Below are 16,734 nucleotides of genomic sequence, written 5' to 3'. Positions count from 1 at the left end.
TTAGAACATGAGCTGAATGACAGCATAGCTCGGAAGTGCGTAGGTATGATCGCTGCGGCGGTATATATTTTTTTTTATTGCAGTTTTATATAGCGCGTGCTCGACTGGAAGGTATGAAAGCGCTTTACATGGGGAGATTACGTGATTTGCCCAGAATCACGATGCTTGAGCGTCCAGCCAAATTCAAAGCTGGTTACCCACTGCCACAATTGCTTCCGAACTGTGCTGTGCTACTAGCAACTCATTTACTAATTCAGAGTTTCGGCGAGTTTCTGAGTCTGGTATGCTCCTTAAACAGGGCAAATACTTTCAATAACACGCACAGCGACACAATAAGCGAGGCGGCCCTCTTTATCAGCTGCCGCACTTCATACATGTAAAAAAAGGTTCGTATGTTACTGCAGAGAAACTATTCCGAATAAAAAGAGCCCTTTATGTACTTTGCAAAACAGGTGCACAAAACAATCAAAGAATGACGTTCATCCACTGGGCGGGCCCTCTAAAATGTATCATAACATCACATTTGTTGGCACGTGTTGTTGACACTATCAGCTTCTAAATGGTGTCGTATATCCTTCTGCGAATGAGCAGGAAGTCGGTTACTTGTGTTTTTTTTGCAACCCAAATGTATTGGAGCCCTTTACTTGAGCACCAGTCACATTACAAAGAAACACATTCATTTTTGGTTGGCACGGGGAGATTAAGTGATTTGCCCAGAATCGCAAAATGTTGAGCTGACGCCGAGGCTCGAACCCGGTTCCCCAGCTCCAAAGTCGGCAACTCTGGTTGTTACGCCACATCCTCTCCTTTGACATAACAATGATAGACATCCACTGGGAAGCAGCAGATTTAAAGGCGCTGTCCAGGAAATGATGTCAAGATAGGTCTCAGATCCCCCATCAGACGTCAACAAACAAAACAGCATTCTAAAATGGCTACGTACAGTTGGTGCGGGTTAGTGATGCGGACTGGGTCAATAAAACCGTATTTTTTCCTCTTCCTTGGGTGGCCCGTTAAAATAGGCAAAAAAAGCAGAATGGGAGTTGACAAAATGAAATGAAAGCAGATGGTGATCTGTTAACAGAGATTCGAGGCGGGAAATGCATGGCCTATACCTTTTTAGGTCTCGGCTAGCGAAGGCTGCGCTTGCGCAGTCTCGCTCGCGAGATTTAATGACTTGGAGAAGAGGGGCTTGAACCCGCCCCTCTTCTCTCCTCTTCTCCATTGGCTGGCCTCTGGAATACTGGTCAGCCATTGGAGAAGAGGTTTGTCTCTCCGAACAGGCCCCGTCCTTTTCGGATTCGGGGGCGTGTTTTTTCGAATATTTTTCTCTTTTTTTCGATTCTTTCGATGGGCGTGTTTAAACACGACCCCGAATCCGAAAACACGCCCCCGAATCCGAAAATGCCGCTGCCTTTCTCCGAGGCATTTCTGCTTCACCTCGGAGAAAGGCAGTGGTGTGCTTTTCTTTGTGGATACAAGGGTGACTCTCCGGTTCCACAAGTCGAAATGGAGAGGCAGGGCAAACGCGTTATTCATTGTGAATAAATAAACTAATCCGCTGTGCCATGAAGACTGTTAGCATCGGAGACTAATTCACGCAAACACCGTACAGCGAACAGTTTACCTACGATTGCCATTTTGTGCCTCCGCGTCATTCCCATGAAGAATGTGTTTGCTGTACATCGCAAGCCTCATGGTAAGTCGTTTTGTTATAACTTCAACCTGAAAACAGATTGGGCGGTACCTTCGAGTTAGTTGCGTCATCTGCTGGGTCATGTTAATAAAAAATAAAAGTGAAACACATTTCGGCCGCGAACATAAAAGCTGTCTGAGTGTGTATAAAAAGTATGGGCCTTTCATCCTTGATACAGTGGACACGGGGTCGGCGATGTGGTTTAAAATGCATGTTAAGTCAGAATGTCCAGTTGCACTTTTAAGTTACACGCCACAGACATACTGGTTTTGTAAATGTTGCAGGCAGGGTGCACATACAGGATAGGCAGGAGCACACAGAGGGCGTGCAGGAAATACTGGGCACCTCGTGAAGGTGGGTGCCACAGAAGTATGTAGTGATGCAAAGATTTGGACCTCATCAGTCCTAGGAATCTGTGGAATTCCCCTTAATGATCAATTAGCCCAACCTGATATTCAGTCTAAACCTTGGTTCTAGTACATCAGGTCCACATTCAGGAAGCTGGGTTTGTAAAGTTTTTGGGCAGTACCAGAGGATCTCACCCCTGGTTCCAATATAATAATTAAATCAGCCTATTGGCAGGACGTATATGAAGAAGCCATTGATAGCAGTAGAGATATAAAAGAAAAGCACATAGAGAGGCAACATTCAAAGTTACAAAAACTGTACAATAGACATTTCAGTCCAAATTCTTAATTGTTCATTTCTTTAATGTTGCAAGATGATTGAAAACAGCAGCAGCGATACAGCCAACGCGTTTCGCCCAATAGAGGGCTTCATCAGGGCAATTCAGGGAATAATCCAATTCTTGATCAGACCCTTCTGTACCTCAAACGTCACTTGATTCTCTTAAAATTGTGTAACCTCCACACGACATACGTAACGTTCCGAAATGTATAATTCGAGCTCAGACGTTCACTACGATTGGTGAACTGGCAGTGAGTTCAAAGTCACTTCATTGTTGGCCCCACGTGAGACACCGAGTCCAGCGACCCGCCGACAGCCTACTTCCATATAGCGGAGATACCTTGACCCTTAACTTCTTGGAGTTTAAGTTCACCTCTAGTTCTGAGAGCACGATTGATGAGATTACTCTCCCCCCCACCTTAGCCAGGAAATTGTTTCTGTAATATAGATACCAGTCCCTACCTATTATGGCCTTCTGTGCGAAGTGGGCAAATGCGAAATACTAGGGTAATGAATACCCGGCGTGAAAGGGCCCTCTTGAGGATATACCCCATTTCTTATTCTTTTGCATAGCATACGTTTTGCAGGGGCAAAGATGGCTACTGCCACCGTGTAGGACTCTGGGTGTTTGGAGCCTCCTTGTGCCTCCTAGGATTCTGCAAACAGACACACCGATGCTGGTGATATACACGGTCACCAGGTATCTCCAGGCAGCCGGGATCTTGCAGTCCAAATGTGTTCGCGCAAATGATGCTACTGCATGTTTGGAGCGGCACTAATGTTGGCAAGTTGGTCCTTTGCATTTTGCCACGATAGCCAACTTTTGACAAGAACCATTGTTCCATTGGAGAGCCTTTTTGGTGAAAGGCCTAATTGTTGCTCTAGCCCATTCGTTTGTAACTTTTAAGACACAGATCATTTTTAGGTCTCGGCTAGCAAAGGCTGCGCTTGAGAGCGCAGAAATAAGTTTTCACGTCACGTGGCGTGTGGCCATTTTAAATGTACGAACGTCTACCAGTTGTCCAATGACACATAGCTGAGATCTGAAATGCGCGCCCGTCATCTTTATCCTATTGGCAGCTAAAGAGTTTGTGCACACGCAACAAACCGGGCTATTTTATACCAGTCTTCCCTGAGCAGTCTAGTGTTCAATAGCTTATTAGACCCGCCTCGCACTGGAGACGTTTAGAGAAGAGTTACATCCCACACGGCCCTCCCACCATCTGCGTCTGTTTTACCACTGGTGGGAGGATTCGGGAGGGCCGCCCTCGGGCGCGCTCCCGTCGCCCCAGAGTGGAAGTTGGATTTCCTGGCAGCAGTGGTAGTGGTGCTCGGACAGTGAGAGAGGTGAGGCACCTAGGCTGCTGCACAGAGCCTCGGAGGGGAGGCTGGCCGCCAAGCGGGAGCCCGCAGCATGCTCTATGTGAGTGGCTCTGTGTGTGTGGGTGGCTCTGTGTGTGTGGGTGGCTTTGTGTGGGTGGCTCTGTGTGTGGGTGCAAATGCAATAGGTCTCGCATTTGAGAGTGATTAAGCTATTGACATTGTAAATAACAATGCCGTTTCTTTAAATGTTTAAAAAAAAAAAACATAAACAAAAATAATGTCATGAGCAATGCCAGTAGCTCTAACTTTAACAATGCCGAGACCATTGCATTGTAAATGCTTGTTTTGTTTAATCCCCGGCCCGGTTCTGCGCAGGCAGCGCAGGCGCAGAGAGCAGTAGTGCCCTGGACCCTGAATGTGGGTTTATTTGTGAGCAGCCCTGCCTGCTTTGGTTCCTCCTGCCACGGCCCATGGGCCGCCCGCTGCCCCCAGCAGTGCTGCACTGACCTCAAACCCTGATGAGCTCCGGTCAGATTCTGTAAAAATGGGTTTTCTTTTCGTCTTTGTCAGGTGTTGTCTGTTCGTGTGTGTGTTGACTCCCAGCAGGGCCAGGCCAGCTGAAATGTTCCGAGCCAGAAGCCAGCAGGCAGAATACATGTCGGGTGCTCCCTTTGGTGGCGCTGTGCTGCTTGACTCTTGGGGGCTGTTACTGGGGCAAAGGTTGGGGTCTGCTTAAAATATATTTATCAGCACAAGCCCCAACTTGGGGCTTGTGCTGAAAAATATATTTTAAACTGACAACAGGGCTTTCTAGTCTTTTTTTTCTTTATTTTTTACACGAGTGAGTCCTTTTGTTTTGTTTTCCACTGGCCACTGGTGTTGCCACTGGCACTTGCCGCTTAGGCTAACGTGTACATTTGTAGGAGCCCTCAGTGTGTTCCCTTGATGCTGGCTCAGTTGGTTTGTGAGTTACGTTTTTTTTAATTGTTCGGATTTCAGTCCGGGTTTCACAAGAAAGGAGTTTGCGCTGTTAAAATGCGCACTTGTGTGTTCACTGTTCAGTGTTCACTGTTCAGCGGATGGTTCACTTCTAAAAGATGCAATCGGGCCACAGTGACGGTAGCTGCAGTTCCCAGTGTGCAATCTGACAGAAGTTTTCGAAAGAGGCTTGCTGTTTCATAAGACCCAATCCCTGTGCGTTCTATTTCAATGTCTAAGGAACAGATTATCCAGCTGAATAGTATTCATGTTTTCTGGCCTCAGAAAGCTGAAAAGGCTGGGTCTGCCTTGCATCGATTCCAATCTGTAACAAATTTGCTGCACAGAGTTCTCTACAGAAGGCGCAGTGTTAGGCAAATGACATCACCAATCCTCTGATGACATCACAGAGTTGATCTCTGATCCCAGCCCAAGCCCTTTAACAGCCTCCTACTTGCTCCTAAGGGCCCAGGGGCAGCAAGGGCATTATCAGATGTGGAAGATAGAACTGCTACCTCACGCGGTGTGAGCGTGTGTCACACTATTGGCTCCCGTCACATGGTCGGGAAGAGCTGTCATCATAGTGCTAGACAAGGTGAGCTGGAAGCCCTTGCACAGAGCAGCCTTCCAGCTCGTGTGTGGAGGCTCTGCATTGCTGACGTCCATAAAGGGGGTTGCAACCTCCCTAGGAAATTAGTGGTAGCCTCTGAAGCTTTTGCTAGAGTTTTAGGGGAGAGAGAGTTGTGTGGCTCTCAGGCTACTCGCTGGCCATACCTCTCCTTGTTTATGCCCCCTCCTCCTCCTCCCCCTCCTCCTCCTCCTCCTCCTCCTCCTCCTCCTCCTCCTCCTCCCCCTCCTCCCCCTCCCCCTCCCCCTCCTCCTCTTCCTCCTCTCTCTTATAGTGAAAAGTTTTTAAAGTCGTCAGGTGTGGGGCACTTCACACACTAATAGGCCCTTTAAAACCCTCCTTAGTTTCTTTTCTGCTCCTGCCTTCTTCATTAGCCCTGATGCAGGGGTATAAATCAACAAGGGCAGTGCCACTACGAGTACCCAAGGGCACTTTACCACCACTAACCAGTGCTAAAGTGCTTGCGCTCTTTCCTTTTAAACATGGTCAAATTGGCTTACACCGAATTGGCAATTTTAATTTACTTGTAAGTCCCTAGAAATGTGGTTCTACATGTACCCAGGGACTGTACATTAAATGCTGCTAGTGGGCCTGCAACACTTATTGTGCCACCCACTTAAGTAGGCTATTTAAAGATGTGTCATGTCAAGGCCAGGGCCTTTATGTTCATTTTTCATGCTTTCTGGCCTGGGTGCTTATGTGTGACGTTTCCATGCTTTCTGGCCTGGTGGTGTGACATTTCCACAGTATTCTGGCCTCACTCAGAGGCCTGTGTGCTCATATGTGACATCACATGTCAGTGCTTAATGTGTGATAACATGAGTGACAATTTACTAGGCTTTAAAAGTTAATACAATCTAATATGTAATGAAAATTTGTTGAAAAATGCTTTGTTTTGGCCTTTCTGTCTCTCAAATTTTCTTGGGGGGGGGACAAGTGCAACCCCCCAAACTCCCCCTAGTAGTGGTTGCTCACTGCGCTTGCTCGCTACACACCATGTGGGGGGCTGGTCTCACTTTTACTTTGTTCTCTCTGATTCACTACTTCTGTCTATGTTTGGTGGCCTCTGAATGAATGTCTATGGATACATATGACTGGGTGGGTAGCCTGGCGCTCTTTAATGTCTATGGGTACATATGCCTGGGTGGGTAGCCTGCTGCTCTTTAATGTCTATGGATACATATGCCTGGGTGGGTAACCTGGCGCTCGTTAATGTCTATGGGTACATATGCCTGGGTGGGTCGCCTGGTGCTCTATAATGTCTATGGGTACATATGACTGGGTGGGTAACCTGGTGCTCTTTAATGTCTATGGGTACATATGACTGGGTGGGTAACCTGGTGCTCTTTAAGGTAATCACCTACTATTTACTGTGCTTAGAAAGTTGATACAATTGAATATGTAATGAAAAATGTGCTGTAAAATTCACCATTTTGATCTGTCGTTTTCCAAAATTTTCTTGGGGGGAGATAGCGGTCGGGCTCACATGCTGCTCGCGCTCGCTACGCGCCAGACGGGGGCTGGTCTGCCAAAATTTGCCAGGGCTGCTTTCAGTTCCCAGTCCGGCCCTGTTAGGAAGCACCATAAAGTGAAAGCAGCAGGCCCAGACGGGATCACAGAGAGAGAGATAAGGGAACACGTTACGAGGCTCAGTCACGGGAAAGCAGCAGCCCAGACGGGATCACAGAGGGAGAGATAAGGGAACAGGTTCGGAGGCTCAGTAAAGGGAAAGCAGCAGCCCAGGCGGGATCACAGAAGGAGAGATAAGGGAACAGGTTAGGAAGTCAGTAAAGGGAAAGCAGCAGGCCCAGAGGGGATCACAGAGGGAGAGATAAGGGAACAGGTTAGTGGGCTCAGTAAAGGAAAGCAGCAGGCCCAGACGGGATCACAGAAGGAGAGATAAGGGAACAGGTTACGAGGCTCAGTAAAGGGAAAGCAGCAGGTCCAGAGGGGATCACAGAGGGAGAGATAAGGGAACAGGTTAGGAGGCTTAGTAAAGGGAAAGCAGCAGGCCCAGGCGGGATCATAGAGGGAGAGATAAGGGAACAGGTTCAGAGGCTCAGTAAAGGAAAGCAGCAGGCCCAGACGGGATCACAGAGGGAGAGATAAGGGAACAGGTTCAGAGGCTCAGTAAAGGAAAGCAGCAAGCCCAGACGGGATCCCAGAAGGAGAGATAAGGGAACAGGTTAGGAAGCACCATAAAGTGAAAGCAGCAGAGCCAGACGGGATCACTGAGGGAGAGATAAGGGAACAGGTTAGGAAGTCAGTAAAGGGAAAGCAGCAGGCACAGGCGGGATCCCATCTGAACACTATAAAAATTGATAAACTCTTTGGTCTCTTTCTGGGTATCTTATTTTAATGAGATCTCTCTGGAAGGCTGTTAAATTCCACCTTCCTAATATGAGGCACCTGTAGTTATGATCCTTAAGCAGGGTAAAGATGCTAGGTTAGTGGATTCCTACAGACCTCTATCTTAGTTGAACTGTGATTACAAAATGATTACAGGAATCTTGGCTAAGAGGTTGTCAGATGTCCTTCCAAAGTTGATGCATTTCGATCAAAAGTGGTTTGTGCCTGGAAGGAAGCTGTATGAATGAACCCAATGACATCGGTGCGAATGATATGGCCGAGGCCTTTAATCTCCTGTTGACAATCGCAAGAATTGATGCTGCTAAAGCATTTGTTAGCGTTAATTGGTTCTATCTTTGGGAGGTATTGCAGGATTATGGTTTCAGCAGCAATGTTACCGAAGTTGTGCAAATGTTATATATGGTGCCGGCAGCAAAGATTTTGGATGGCAAATTTACAGCTTCGTTTCAGATATCCAGGGGAACTAGACAGCAGTGTCCTTTGTCGCCAATTCTGTTCCGTGTATATATTGAGCCCTTTTCCCAGATGATTCGGCAGGATTAGACCATGCTTCCCTTTGAAGCTGCAGGGTTACCAACCCGACCAGCACTGCATGCTGATGACATAGTTCTGTATGCATCGAAGCCAGAGCTCTCTGTTCCACAGCTTGAGACGCATGCCAGAGATTCTGGGAGTCTGTCAGGGTATCTAATCAATAAGGGAAAGACAGAGATTATGACTTGGGCTAGAGAGAAAGTAGGGCTTCAAACCAGAAACCAGATTAGGAATCATGGGAGCATCGTAACTCAGAGTTTGGAGGAAATATCGGATGTAAACGTAACTAAGGTATCCCACTGTTAATTTGGAAAAAAGCGATGCTGATATGACAAATGATACATTTATTTATGTGAACAAAATCACGTCCTTGTTAACAAATTCACCCGATGTGAACGCCGCATCAACCCCGACTCGCATATACGTAGTCCGGCAAGCACGAAGACCTAAGCTCAAGGTTACTGATTGACAGGCCACAGGTGGAGTGGCACGTAGCCGGCAGACAAATGCATGAACGGGAATCCGAGATCAATCTCACAGATTAGTGAAGAGACACTACAATGGTTAAGGGAGATTGGCCCCAATAAAGTGAGCATGGCTGGAGGGGGTATGCGCGCTCCAGAAACAACATAAAGTCAGATTTTCTCGAGTGAGTCCCATACCTGCACTGGGAAAAGGATCTTCTGGCGCTAGCTAAAGAGCAATTACAGCGAGTATCTTTACATCTGTTATACACTCTGATCAAACCAGCACCACTTAAAAAGAATCATTTGTTTACTCTCCATAGACCTTATTGGTCACCAACGAAGTTGGCTTAGATCACATAGGAACCATCAAAATATTAGAAGTGCGGTGACACAGAGGCGGATGATATACGCATGTTCGTGGACTGCCCGTTATTTGCCTTCTTCTGGGGGTATGTAAGTCAGGTGTTTCAATAAATTACTGGCTGAGAAGTTAAGGTAAGCCCCTGCCTGATCCGATTTGGGATGGACTTGTGCCCGTACTGGGACGAGTTAAACTTGGATCAGGCCTCACTGATATTTTTTCTGATATTGCTAGCAAGAACGGAAATCTGTAAGAAATCAATTACTCCCGACCCACCAAAGGTATCAGAATGGCTCAGATCTGTAAGAGATGTCAGTAGACTGGACTTGGAGCGCAAGTCGGCCTCAGTAGATGATTAGTGCCCCATACTACCTCTACAGAGAGGAGAAGTCATGTCACTATACGCTGTAACCTCTAGGCACTGTTACTTCTTAGGATTCTTCATTTCATCTTTGGCTCCGGCATCCATAGGATCTAGCTGTTCATTTAGCCTATGGTGGATTCATAGGATCAGCATGGCCATTCATTTTATTAATGATAGATAAGATTCGGGGGCGTGGCCAACAAGATGGGCGGGCGGCAGCACTAAAAGAGAGCTCCAGCCCAGACACAGGCATACTCCATCCTCCTGCCGCCCCCTCGACTCTGAAAATCTTGAAACTGATCTCCGGATAGGGGGCATGGAAATAGTGACACCCCGGAGCTGTCTGCAACGCGCTGCTGCACAGACCGAGGAGAGGCCTACAAGTCACTACCTCTCTGCTGGAGACCAGGTGGCCTGCCAAAGCTGTGGGACGGACCTGGGGAGCTGCCGCAAGGAGGTGAACGGAGTGTGGGTGGTAAAGCGGGATGGCTGATACCACGATAGTGGTGGGGCCAGCCTGCTGACAGAACCTGCAGCCTGTAACGGAGCCCCGGCACGCCTCCCCTCTTGGTGACTGCCTCGCCACAGAGAGACCCCCCCAACATGGTGGCTGCATTGATTTACCCCCCACCTGAGACCGAGTGCGAGAGAGACTGTGACCGCTGATCCCCTGGACATTGCAGGCACTCCTACATGCCGTGGTGGAGATGAGCCGCGACAACGGTGCGCCCTGGTTGATGCAAGGGGCCCTCGGTAGGATGCTGGGGACGGATCCAGTGGTGGCCCTGGTGGACTCCTGGTGCTTGAGGTGGAGCTTTTCTGTGGACTCCCCCCCCCTCCAGGTGCTGTGCAGGGGTATGCCTGGAGAGTATAAGAAGTGTGGATGCACACACAAGCGAGAGGCTGCCAGCAATTGTTTATTCGCCTCACCCCGGGATTGAGGGTCGTGCAGAGGAGCGAGAGGAGACTAGCAGTCAGCCTTGGCAGCGTGGAGGTGAACTGGACTGGACGTGAACCCACACTCTTGGTGGCCGGTCCCACTGACTGGTGAGTGGGCTGTGTGACTTGCAACCTGCCATTGATCCTGACATTCTCCTCCTATAGGATTTTCGCTGGTAACTAGCTCTGAACTAGGAGCATGGCCTCCACAGTCACATGACTGCCTGGTGCGATCTCTGCACAGGCATCTGAACACCGGACCCTGGATTTGAATCAGAGCTGTAGGTGACACCAGGAGGTGGGAACTCTGTATCCTCTGTGCTGCTGCACCCCGCTGCTACTCCTGGAGTCCATCACACAGCTTACCTGTGGAGAATTGGACTGGCACCACTGGTGGCATTCAATCTAGACACACAAGGTGTGGGGAGCGACCACAACTGCAGCGCTGCCACCAGAAATCCTGGAGATATTGAGGGAGAGAAAGTTGCAGGTCCTCACGGTGGCATGGGTAAGGACAAACTGCGCTGGGTCGGCAAGCAGACAAAGATTGACCAGTTCACGGTACAGGGAGTGGGTACCACCACATCACAGTCTCTTGAAGAGGCGACACAACCTGCAATGGAGCCCTGAGGGGCCCGGATTCTGGCAGCAATTGAAGCCTCAGGCCCAAACCGAAGCCATGGCCATAGACATGAACCTCCTCCACACCGACCTTCGCACGGTAGCGGAGCGATCTGTGGAAACGGAGACACAGGTCACGGAAGTGCGGGGGGAGATCTCCACATTGAAGGTGACGTGGACGCCCAGGCGGTCTGCTTGAGTCGATTGGAGGCACGAATCGAATATGTAGAGGGCTGGTCCTGCAGATGTAACCTATGATTTATGGGATTCCCCGAGGGTGCCGAGGGTAACGTCCCAGAGACCTTCATGGAAGACTGGATCAAGACGGCACTCACAAACGTGACACTATTTCTTGCGGTGGAAAGGGCCCACAAGTCATTGGTCCCACCGCCGCAACCAGGAGCTCGACCCCGAAGCATAATAGGGAAATTTCTCAACTACAGAGAACGGGATAAACTACTATGAGGGGTTCGGAGCCATGGAGACCCGATATTTGTAAATAGCAGTATACGAATATTCCCAGACTATACAAGAGCTGTCCAATTGCAATGGCAGTCCTTTAGTAGTGTCAAAGAAAAGCTAAGAATGATTGGCTTGAAGTATATGTCGCCTTACCCTGCCAAACTGAAGGTGCTGCGGGATGGACATTCTCATTTTATCATAATGCCAGACAACACTTGGGGCTGGCTGGAGGTCCATAGTGCTGAATGTCAGCCTTCGACATCTACGGGACGGGCTCGGGATTCACTGTGGCAGGGAGAAGGCCCCTCGTCTACTCCAAGGAGACAAAGCCAACGTAGACGCCGTTCCAGATCTGCCGCGAGAACGGTGGTGCAATCTGGTGGTACTCTGGACCTAGCAAAACAATGACAGGGGTGAGAAGCAGCCAGGGCCTTAGTTGAGGCAGTTATTTCTGCTGCTTCCTCAAGCACAGAATCGCATCTGTTGGGGACTCACGAACACCCGAGCGAGCAGATGGTCGAATATGGACACATATTTATGGACCACACTGAAGGTGCTGTAGAATGATGTTGCACTTGCCCCTGGCATGACAGGTATGAGGAGGGCTGGAGGGGGAATGCCACCCAGTAGTACGACGGGACTGATTAGTCTGTTTGTTGAGGCTCCCCCTGGGACACTCGGTCATTGTTGTACGGACTTTAAGTGAGGTGTGATAAGATGAGGTGGTGGCACTGACAGAGGGCCCGGGTCATTCACCTACCAAGCGGCCAACCCGCCCTTTTCCCTTGCTCTATTATACTTTACTTCTTGTTTTTCTCCCATACCTTCTCCTGTTTATGCTTTTCTGTGGTGTGACTGATTACCTGACTACCAGTGTGAGTACCTCAGGGTATTAGGGAGCGGAACTGCTGATTGAGCCGCCCCCTGGGGTGAGATCTGACTGTTTTCTGCCCCTAAAATATAATACCAGTTTATACCCAATAGAGGGATTGTACACACACTGTAGTTCAATTGAGACTGTTTTTGGGTGGGTGGGAGCAGCATTATGTGTGGGAGGACACTAGCTAAGTTGAAAGGTGTTTACCCGGGTGGTATAATGGGAGTCGCATATGGTTTGGGGTTATTATCGTTGTTAAAGCATCAGTTGTGTGTCTGAGGCTGGCGGGGGTTTGGGAATGGTGTGGGGAGGTGTGTTTGCGGAGGAGGAGAACGAGGGGGGTGGGATGTTACGAGATGGGTGAAATTTTAAATTTGCCACATGGAATGTGAGGGGTCTAAACTCCTTTGTGAAACAGTATAGAACACACATCTATCTTAGAAGGATTAGAGAGACAGATATGTTGGACAGAAGCCCAGAAACTCCACAAAAAATGGAGGGGACAGCTTTACTCATCCACTTATTCATCCTATGCCAGAGAGGTATCCATATAGGTGGCTCGGGGCTCTTGTTTCAGCTGTGTTGCCGGGTTGCGGACGTGACAGGATGCTACATACTCATACACAACCTATTGAATGGCCGGAATATCTGCTTGCTTAAAGCAGTGACAAGAGTGACTTTTTCAAGGCCCTAGAAATGGAATTATATACTCCATCCGGAAATTCACCGGACAACTATTCGTACATTGGCCCTTTTCATTGTATTCCGCTACACATGGAATCACTTCCCTCGTTTCACCTGGGTGACCAGTTTTCATCCTAAACTGGTCTACTTTTATATGTTGTTATTTGCACTTCCCTTTTTACTACTCAGGAGACTTTGCTCTCCTTACGGTGTACTGATTTTTACTTTTCTGCACAGTCCTATATTTTCCTCAGCATGGTCTCATATACATGCAATTTTATATATATTTTAAATAGATTCCGACAAGATCTTCTCTGTATCTATCGGACTACTTTTGGACATTGTCCTTACTACAGGGCGCTCAGGTATTCTATATTCTAATTAAATCTCACAACTAATATATATTCATTCCTTGCATGCAAAAAGTAACACCAAATGCACATCTTTCTTTGTATCTTAGAGAGCACAATGCCTGCAAAATCTAGTTTTTCACTTGTATTATAATATATACTGGCATTCCCTGTGGCCCCCATGGGTTCTCTTCTTTCGGTCAACATCGCCTATCATGGGTACCGCTTTTTATGGCTTTGGGTGAGCTGACGCTACAATGCATTTTTACACAATATCCTCAGTGCGTTGTGTCTGGCATGTAGATTTTCATGTCACTATTTTCCTTCGCCTCATCACTGCTACATGAGGTTTTCACGTAAGAATTTTACATAAAAGATTTCATGAGAGATGATGTTCCATACCAATGTATGTATTTTTTCTGCAGCCTTGATAAAGTCCAACGGACGAAACACGTGTCAACTGCTTGTGCTCGTATAGATCAGAGTTTGCTGAAAACTTGCAGGGATTTCTGAAAATGTAAGAGAGTTTCCGGATGACGCAGGGAAGGTTTCTGAGGACTTAAGATTTGTTTTGAGAATGTAAAGTGATTTTATGAGGATCTGAAAGTTTCCTAACACTTTGTGTGAGCTCAGAAGTGGCATTTACACACTGCAGCATTGAAACCTGCTCCTTACACACTGACAGGAGGATAATAAACTGGCCTTACCTGCTTAGGGTGCTTCTGACATCCTGCAAAACAGGGAAACAAACACAGTGAAATCAGTTTCCACAGGAGATGTTAAAGTTTTGGCAGTATTTTTAGGAGTGAAACACTTAACTATCTATGGATAGAAAACAGTGAATGAGGTCACATGACACAGCACATTCTGGGGTATCGCATGACTAAGCACAAAATGTGATATTCAGAATAAGGTCACAAGATATAACAGAAACTGATATTCGGAATGGTAATGACAGAGCACAGTGTTCTTCTGAATGGAGTCACAAAACACAGCACATTCTGATATTCTGAATGAGGTCACTTGGCACATTGTAGGATGTTCTCAACAGGGTCACATGCATGGGCATCATTTAGGGATTTCCAGGGGTCGCAGCTGTGACTCCTGTCTTGTCCCTTGTGACCCCTGACACTGCTTGTGCGACCTCTGGCTTCAGAGGTACCAAATGAGTACCAAGAACACAGAGGCAGCTCGCCCTTATGGGAGCCATGCTCCACCTTTGTATTTCAAACAATTTTATATTCAACTAATAGTGAATAATAGATTATTATTCACTGTTAGTGTCATAAAAAATGGGGCACGAGGATCTAGAATGAGTATTTCTGTGGCAGATGACAAATAAAACATGCTTTTAAATGTATGTAGGGTACAAGCTTGGGGATCGGAGTGTGGTTGTGTGTTTGTGAATGTGTTTGTACATGTGAGCATGAGTGTGTGTAAGTAACAGCGAGTGTCAGTGACAGGTAGTGTGTGTGAGCCACTAAAAGGGAGTGAGAATAAGTGAAGATGAGTGTCAGTGAGTATGAGTGAGTCAGAGAGCACAAGTGAAAATGTATGAGTGAGTAAGAGTTGGAGTGAGTGTGAGTGTGAGTGAAGGAGAGAGAATGAGTGATACAGAGTGTGTGAGAATGACAGAGTTAGAGCAAGTAAGTATGTTGGAGTCAGAGTAAGAATGAGTGAGAGTGAGGTAGACTGAGTGAGAATGAATGATTGCGTGTGGTTGAGTAAATGTGAGTGAGAATATGATGTAATGCTTGCTAGTCTGCCATTGGCCCTTACATACTGAAGGTAATTTGTGGCTTATAAAGGGACCTATGGAAAAATTCTACTGCTGGAATACTGGAGGCAATTGCTGGCATGGACAGGCACCTGTGAAAACCACTGCTACTGGCACACTGGAGGCAATTGCTGGCATAGGGGGTAACTGTGGCAAGATACTGGCACTAGCTCATTGGAGATGCTTCTTGGCATAAGGGAGGAAAACCATGACATACGGGGGCAACAATCACAAAATTCTAGTCCTGATGTACTGGATGTAATTCCACCCAGGTGCAATTTCTCCATGGGTGTGTTGCCCTCCTGTATTTGCTGCCTCCCTGGGCCCTAATATGCATTTAGACAGTTTATATTCCCGGTCGCGGTGCTTATATTATAGCGGTGAGCCGGCTGCACATTGCAAGCAGCAGACTTGGGGGCGTGGCATCATTATAGACAGCACCGGAAGATTGTCTGGGTCTAAAGCTGTGTAAGTGCGCATGTCAGGATGGATGGATTTCTTCCTATGACCAACCCGGCATGCGCACATAAGGCCTCTCCTACCCGCACAATGTTAGTGAGCCAGGGATCATATCCGCAGCGACCCGGTCTCCAAAGGAGAGCTGACTTTGCCTGCTCCAGCCAATCCCCACGCTTCTCTTATGCTGTGAAGCAGCTTCTGGATTGGCTCAAGAGGCGAACAGTAGGCCTAGTCTTGACGGCAGCAGGTTTGTCTCTACAGAAGGACATGGCCAATCACAGCATGGCTTTATTATGGAGCCACGCAGTGGTTGGTTATTTCCTATCCCTTGCTGCCTTTCCTTAAGTCGCTCTACTGTTACCACCTCATCATCATGCCCAGCCCAGGGAGTGGCAAAGATGAGGGTGAGAAGCGCTGCGAGTAAGTTACGGTTATGGTAATAAACTATTTTACAGGATTAATGTTTTCTTAAGATGTTTTACTGAAAATTAACCTGATAAACAGACATAAGAGATGCCTGAGAAAATTATAAGAATATAGAAAAAAACATCATGAAAACGGACCATGAAATCGAAGGGTGTCGAGAGCTAAACAACAGATGAGTGAAAAATAAAATCACATGGGGAAGCCAGATGAGTGAGGCACAAAAATATACATTTTCTGATTGGTAAAATGTAGACTTCATCATTTAAGTGTTACCATGCAACCTCGGAGACGATCTGAGAAGGCCAAGCGGCACTAAAACGGTAATACAGTACGACTTCAGGATGATAAAATTTCAGGATAATAAGCAAGCGTCCCGTGGCCGTATGTTGGTTCATTACAGTAGGACTTCAGGATGATAAATATTTAATAATAAGCAAGCGTCGCGTAGCCGTATGTTGGTTCATTACAGTAGGACTTCAGGATAATATATGTTTAATAATAAGCAAGCGTCCTGTGGTCGTACGTTGGCTAATTTTCAACGAAATTACGGTCTAGAATTATGGGGAAAAAATCCAGAAACATTTTAAGCAGGGGTCAGCAACCAGTCGATTACGAGCTATTGGTAGATCGCCGACAACCTGTCAGTACCTCGCAGCCTGACCCCCACTTTTGCATCCTGTCATAGCAATTTTGTTTATTTTCAGGCCTTTTTGGCCACTTATCCATCCCTG

At 47.4% G+C, this 16,734-nt stretch overlaps 1 protein-coding gene across 2 annotated transcripts in view; it reads right to left on the bottom strand.

Moving 5' to 3' along the window:
• Nucleotides 1–16,734, bottom strand: part of LOC146869134 (E3 ubiquitin-protein ligase TRIM39-like) — a 48,105-nt gene that overhangs the window by 11,117 nt on the left and 20,254 nt on the right. For both annotated transcript variants that reach the window (XM_085630966.1, XM_085631153.1), the window contains exon 4: nucleotides 14,049–14,071. In XM_085630966.1, coding sequence (XP_085487092.1) covers nucleotides 14,049–14,071 — 23 coding nt within the window. The remainder of the gene's footprint in view (nucleotides 1–14,048; nucleotides 14,072–16,734) is intronic.

This window comes from Triturus cristatus, chromosome 1_1 (assembly GCF_964204655.1).
Source record: "Triturus cristatus chromosome 1_1, aTriCri1.1, whole genome shotgun sequence".
NCBI lineage: Eukaryota > Metazoa > Chordata > Amphibia > Caudata > Salamandridae > Triturus > Triturus cristatus.
This window is presented reverse-complemented; position numbering and strand designations above follow the sequence as displayed.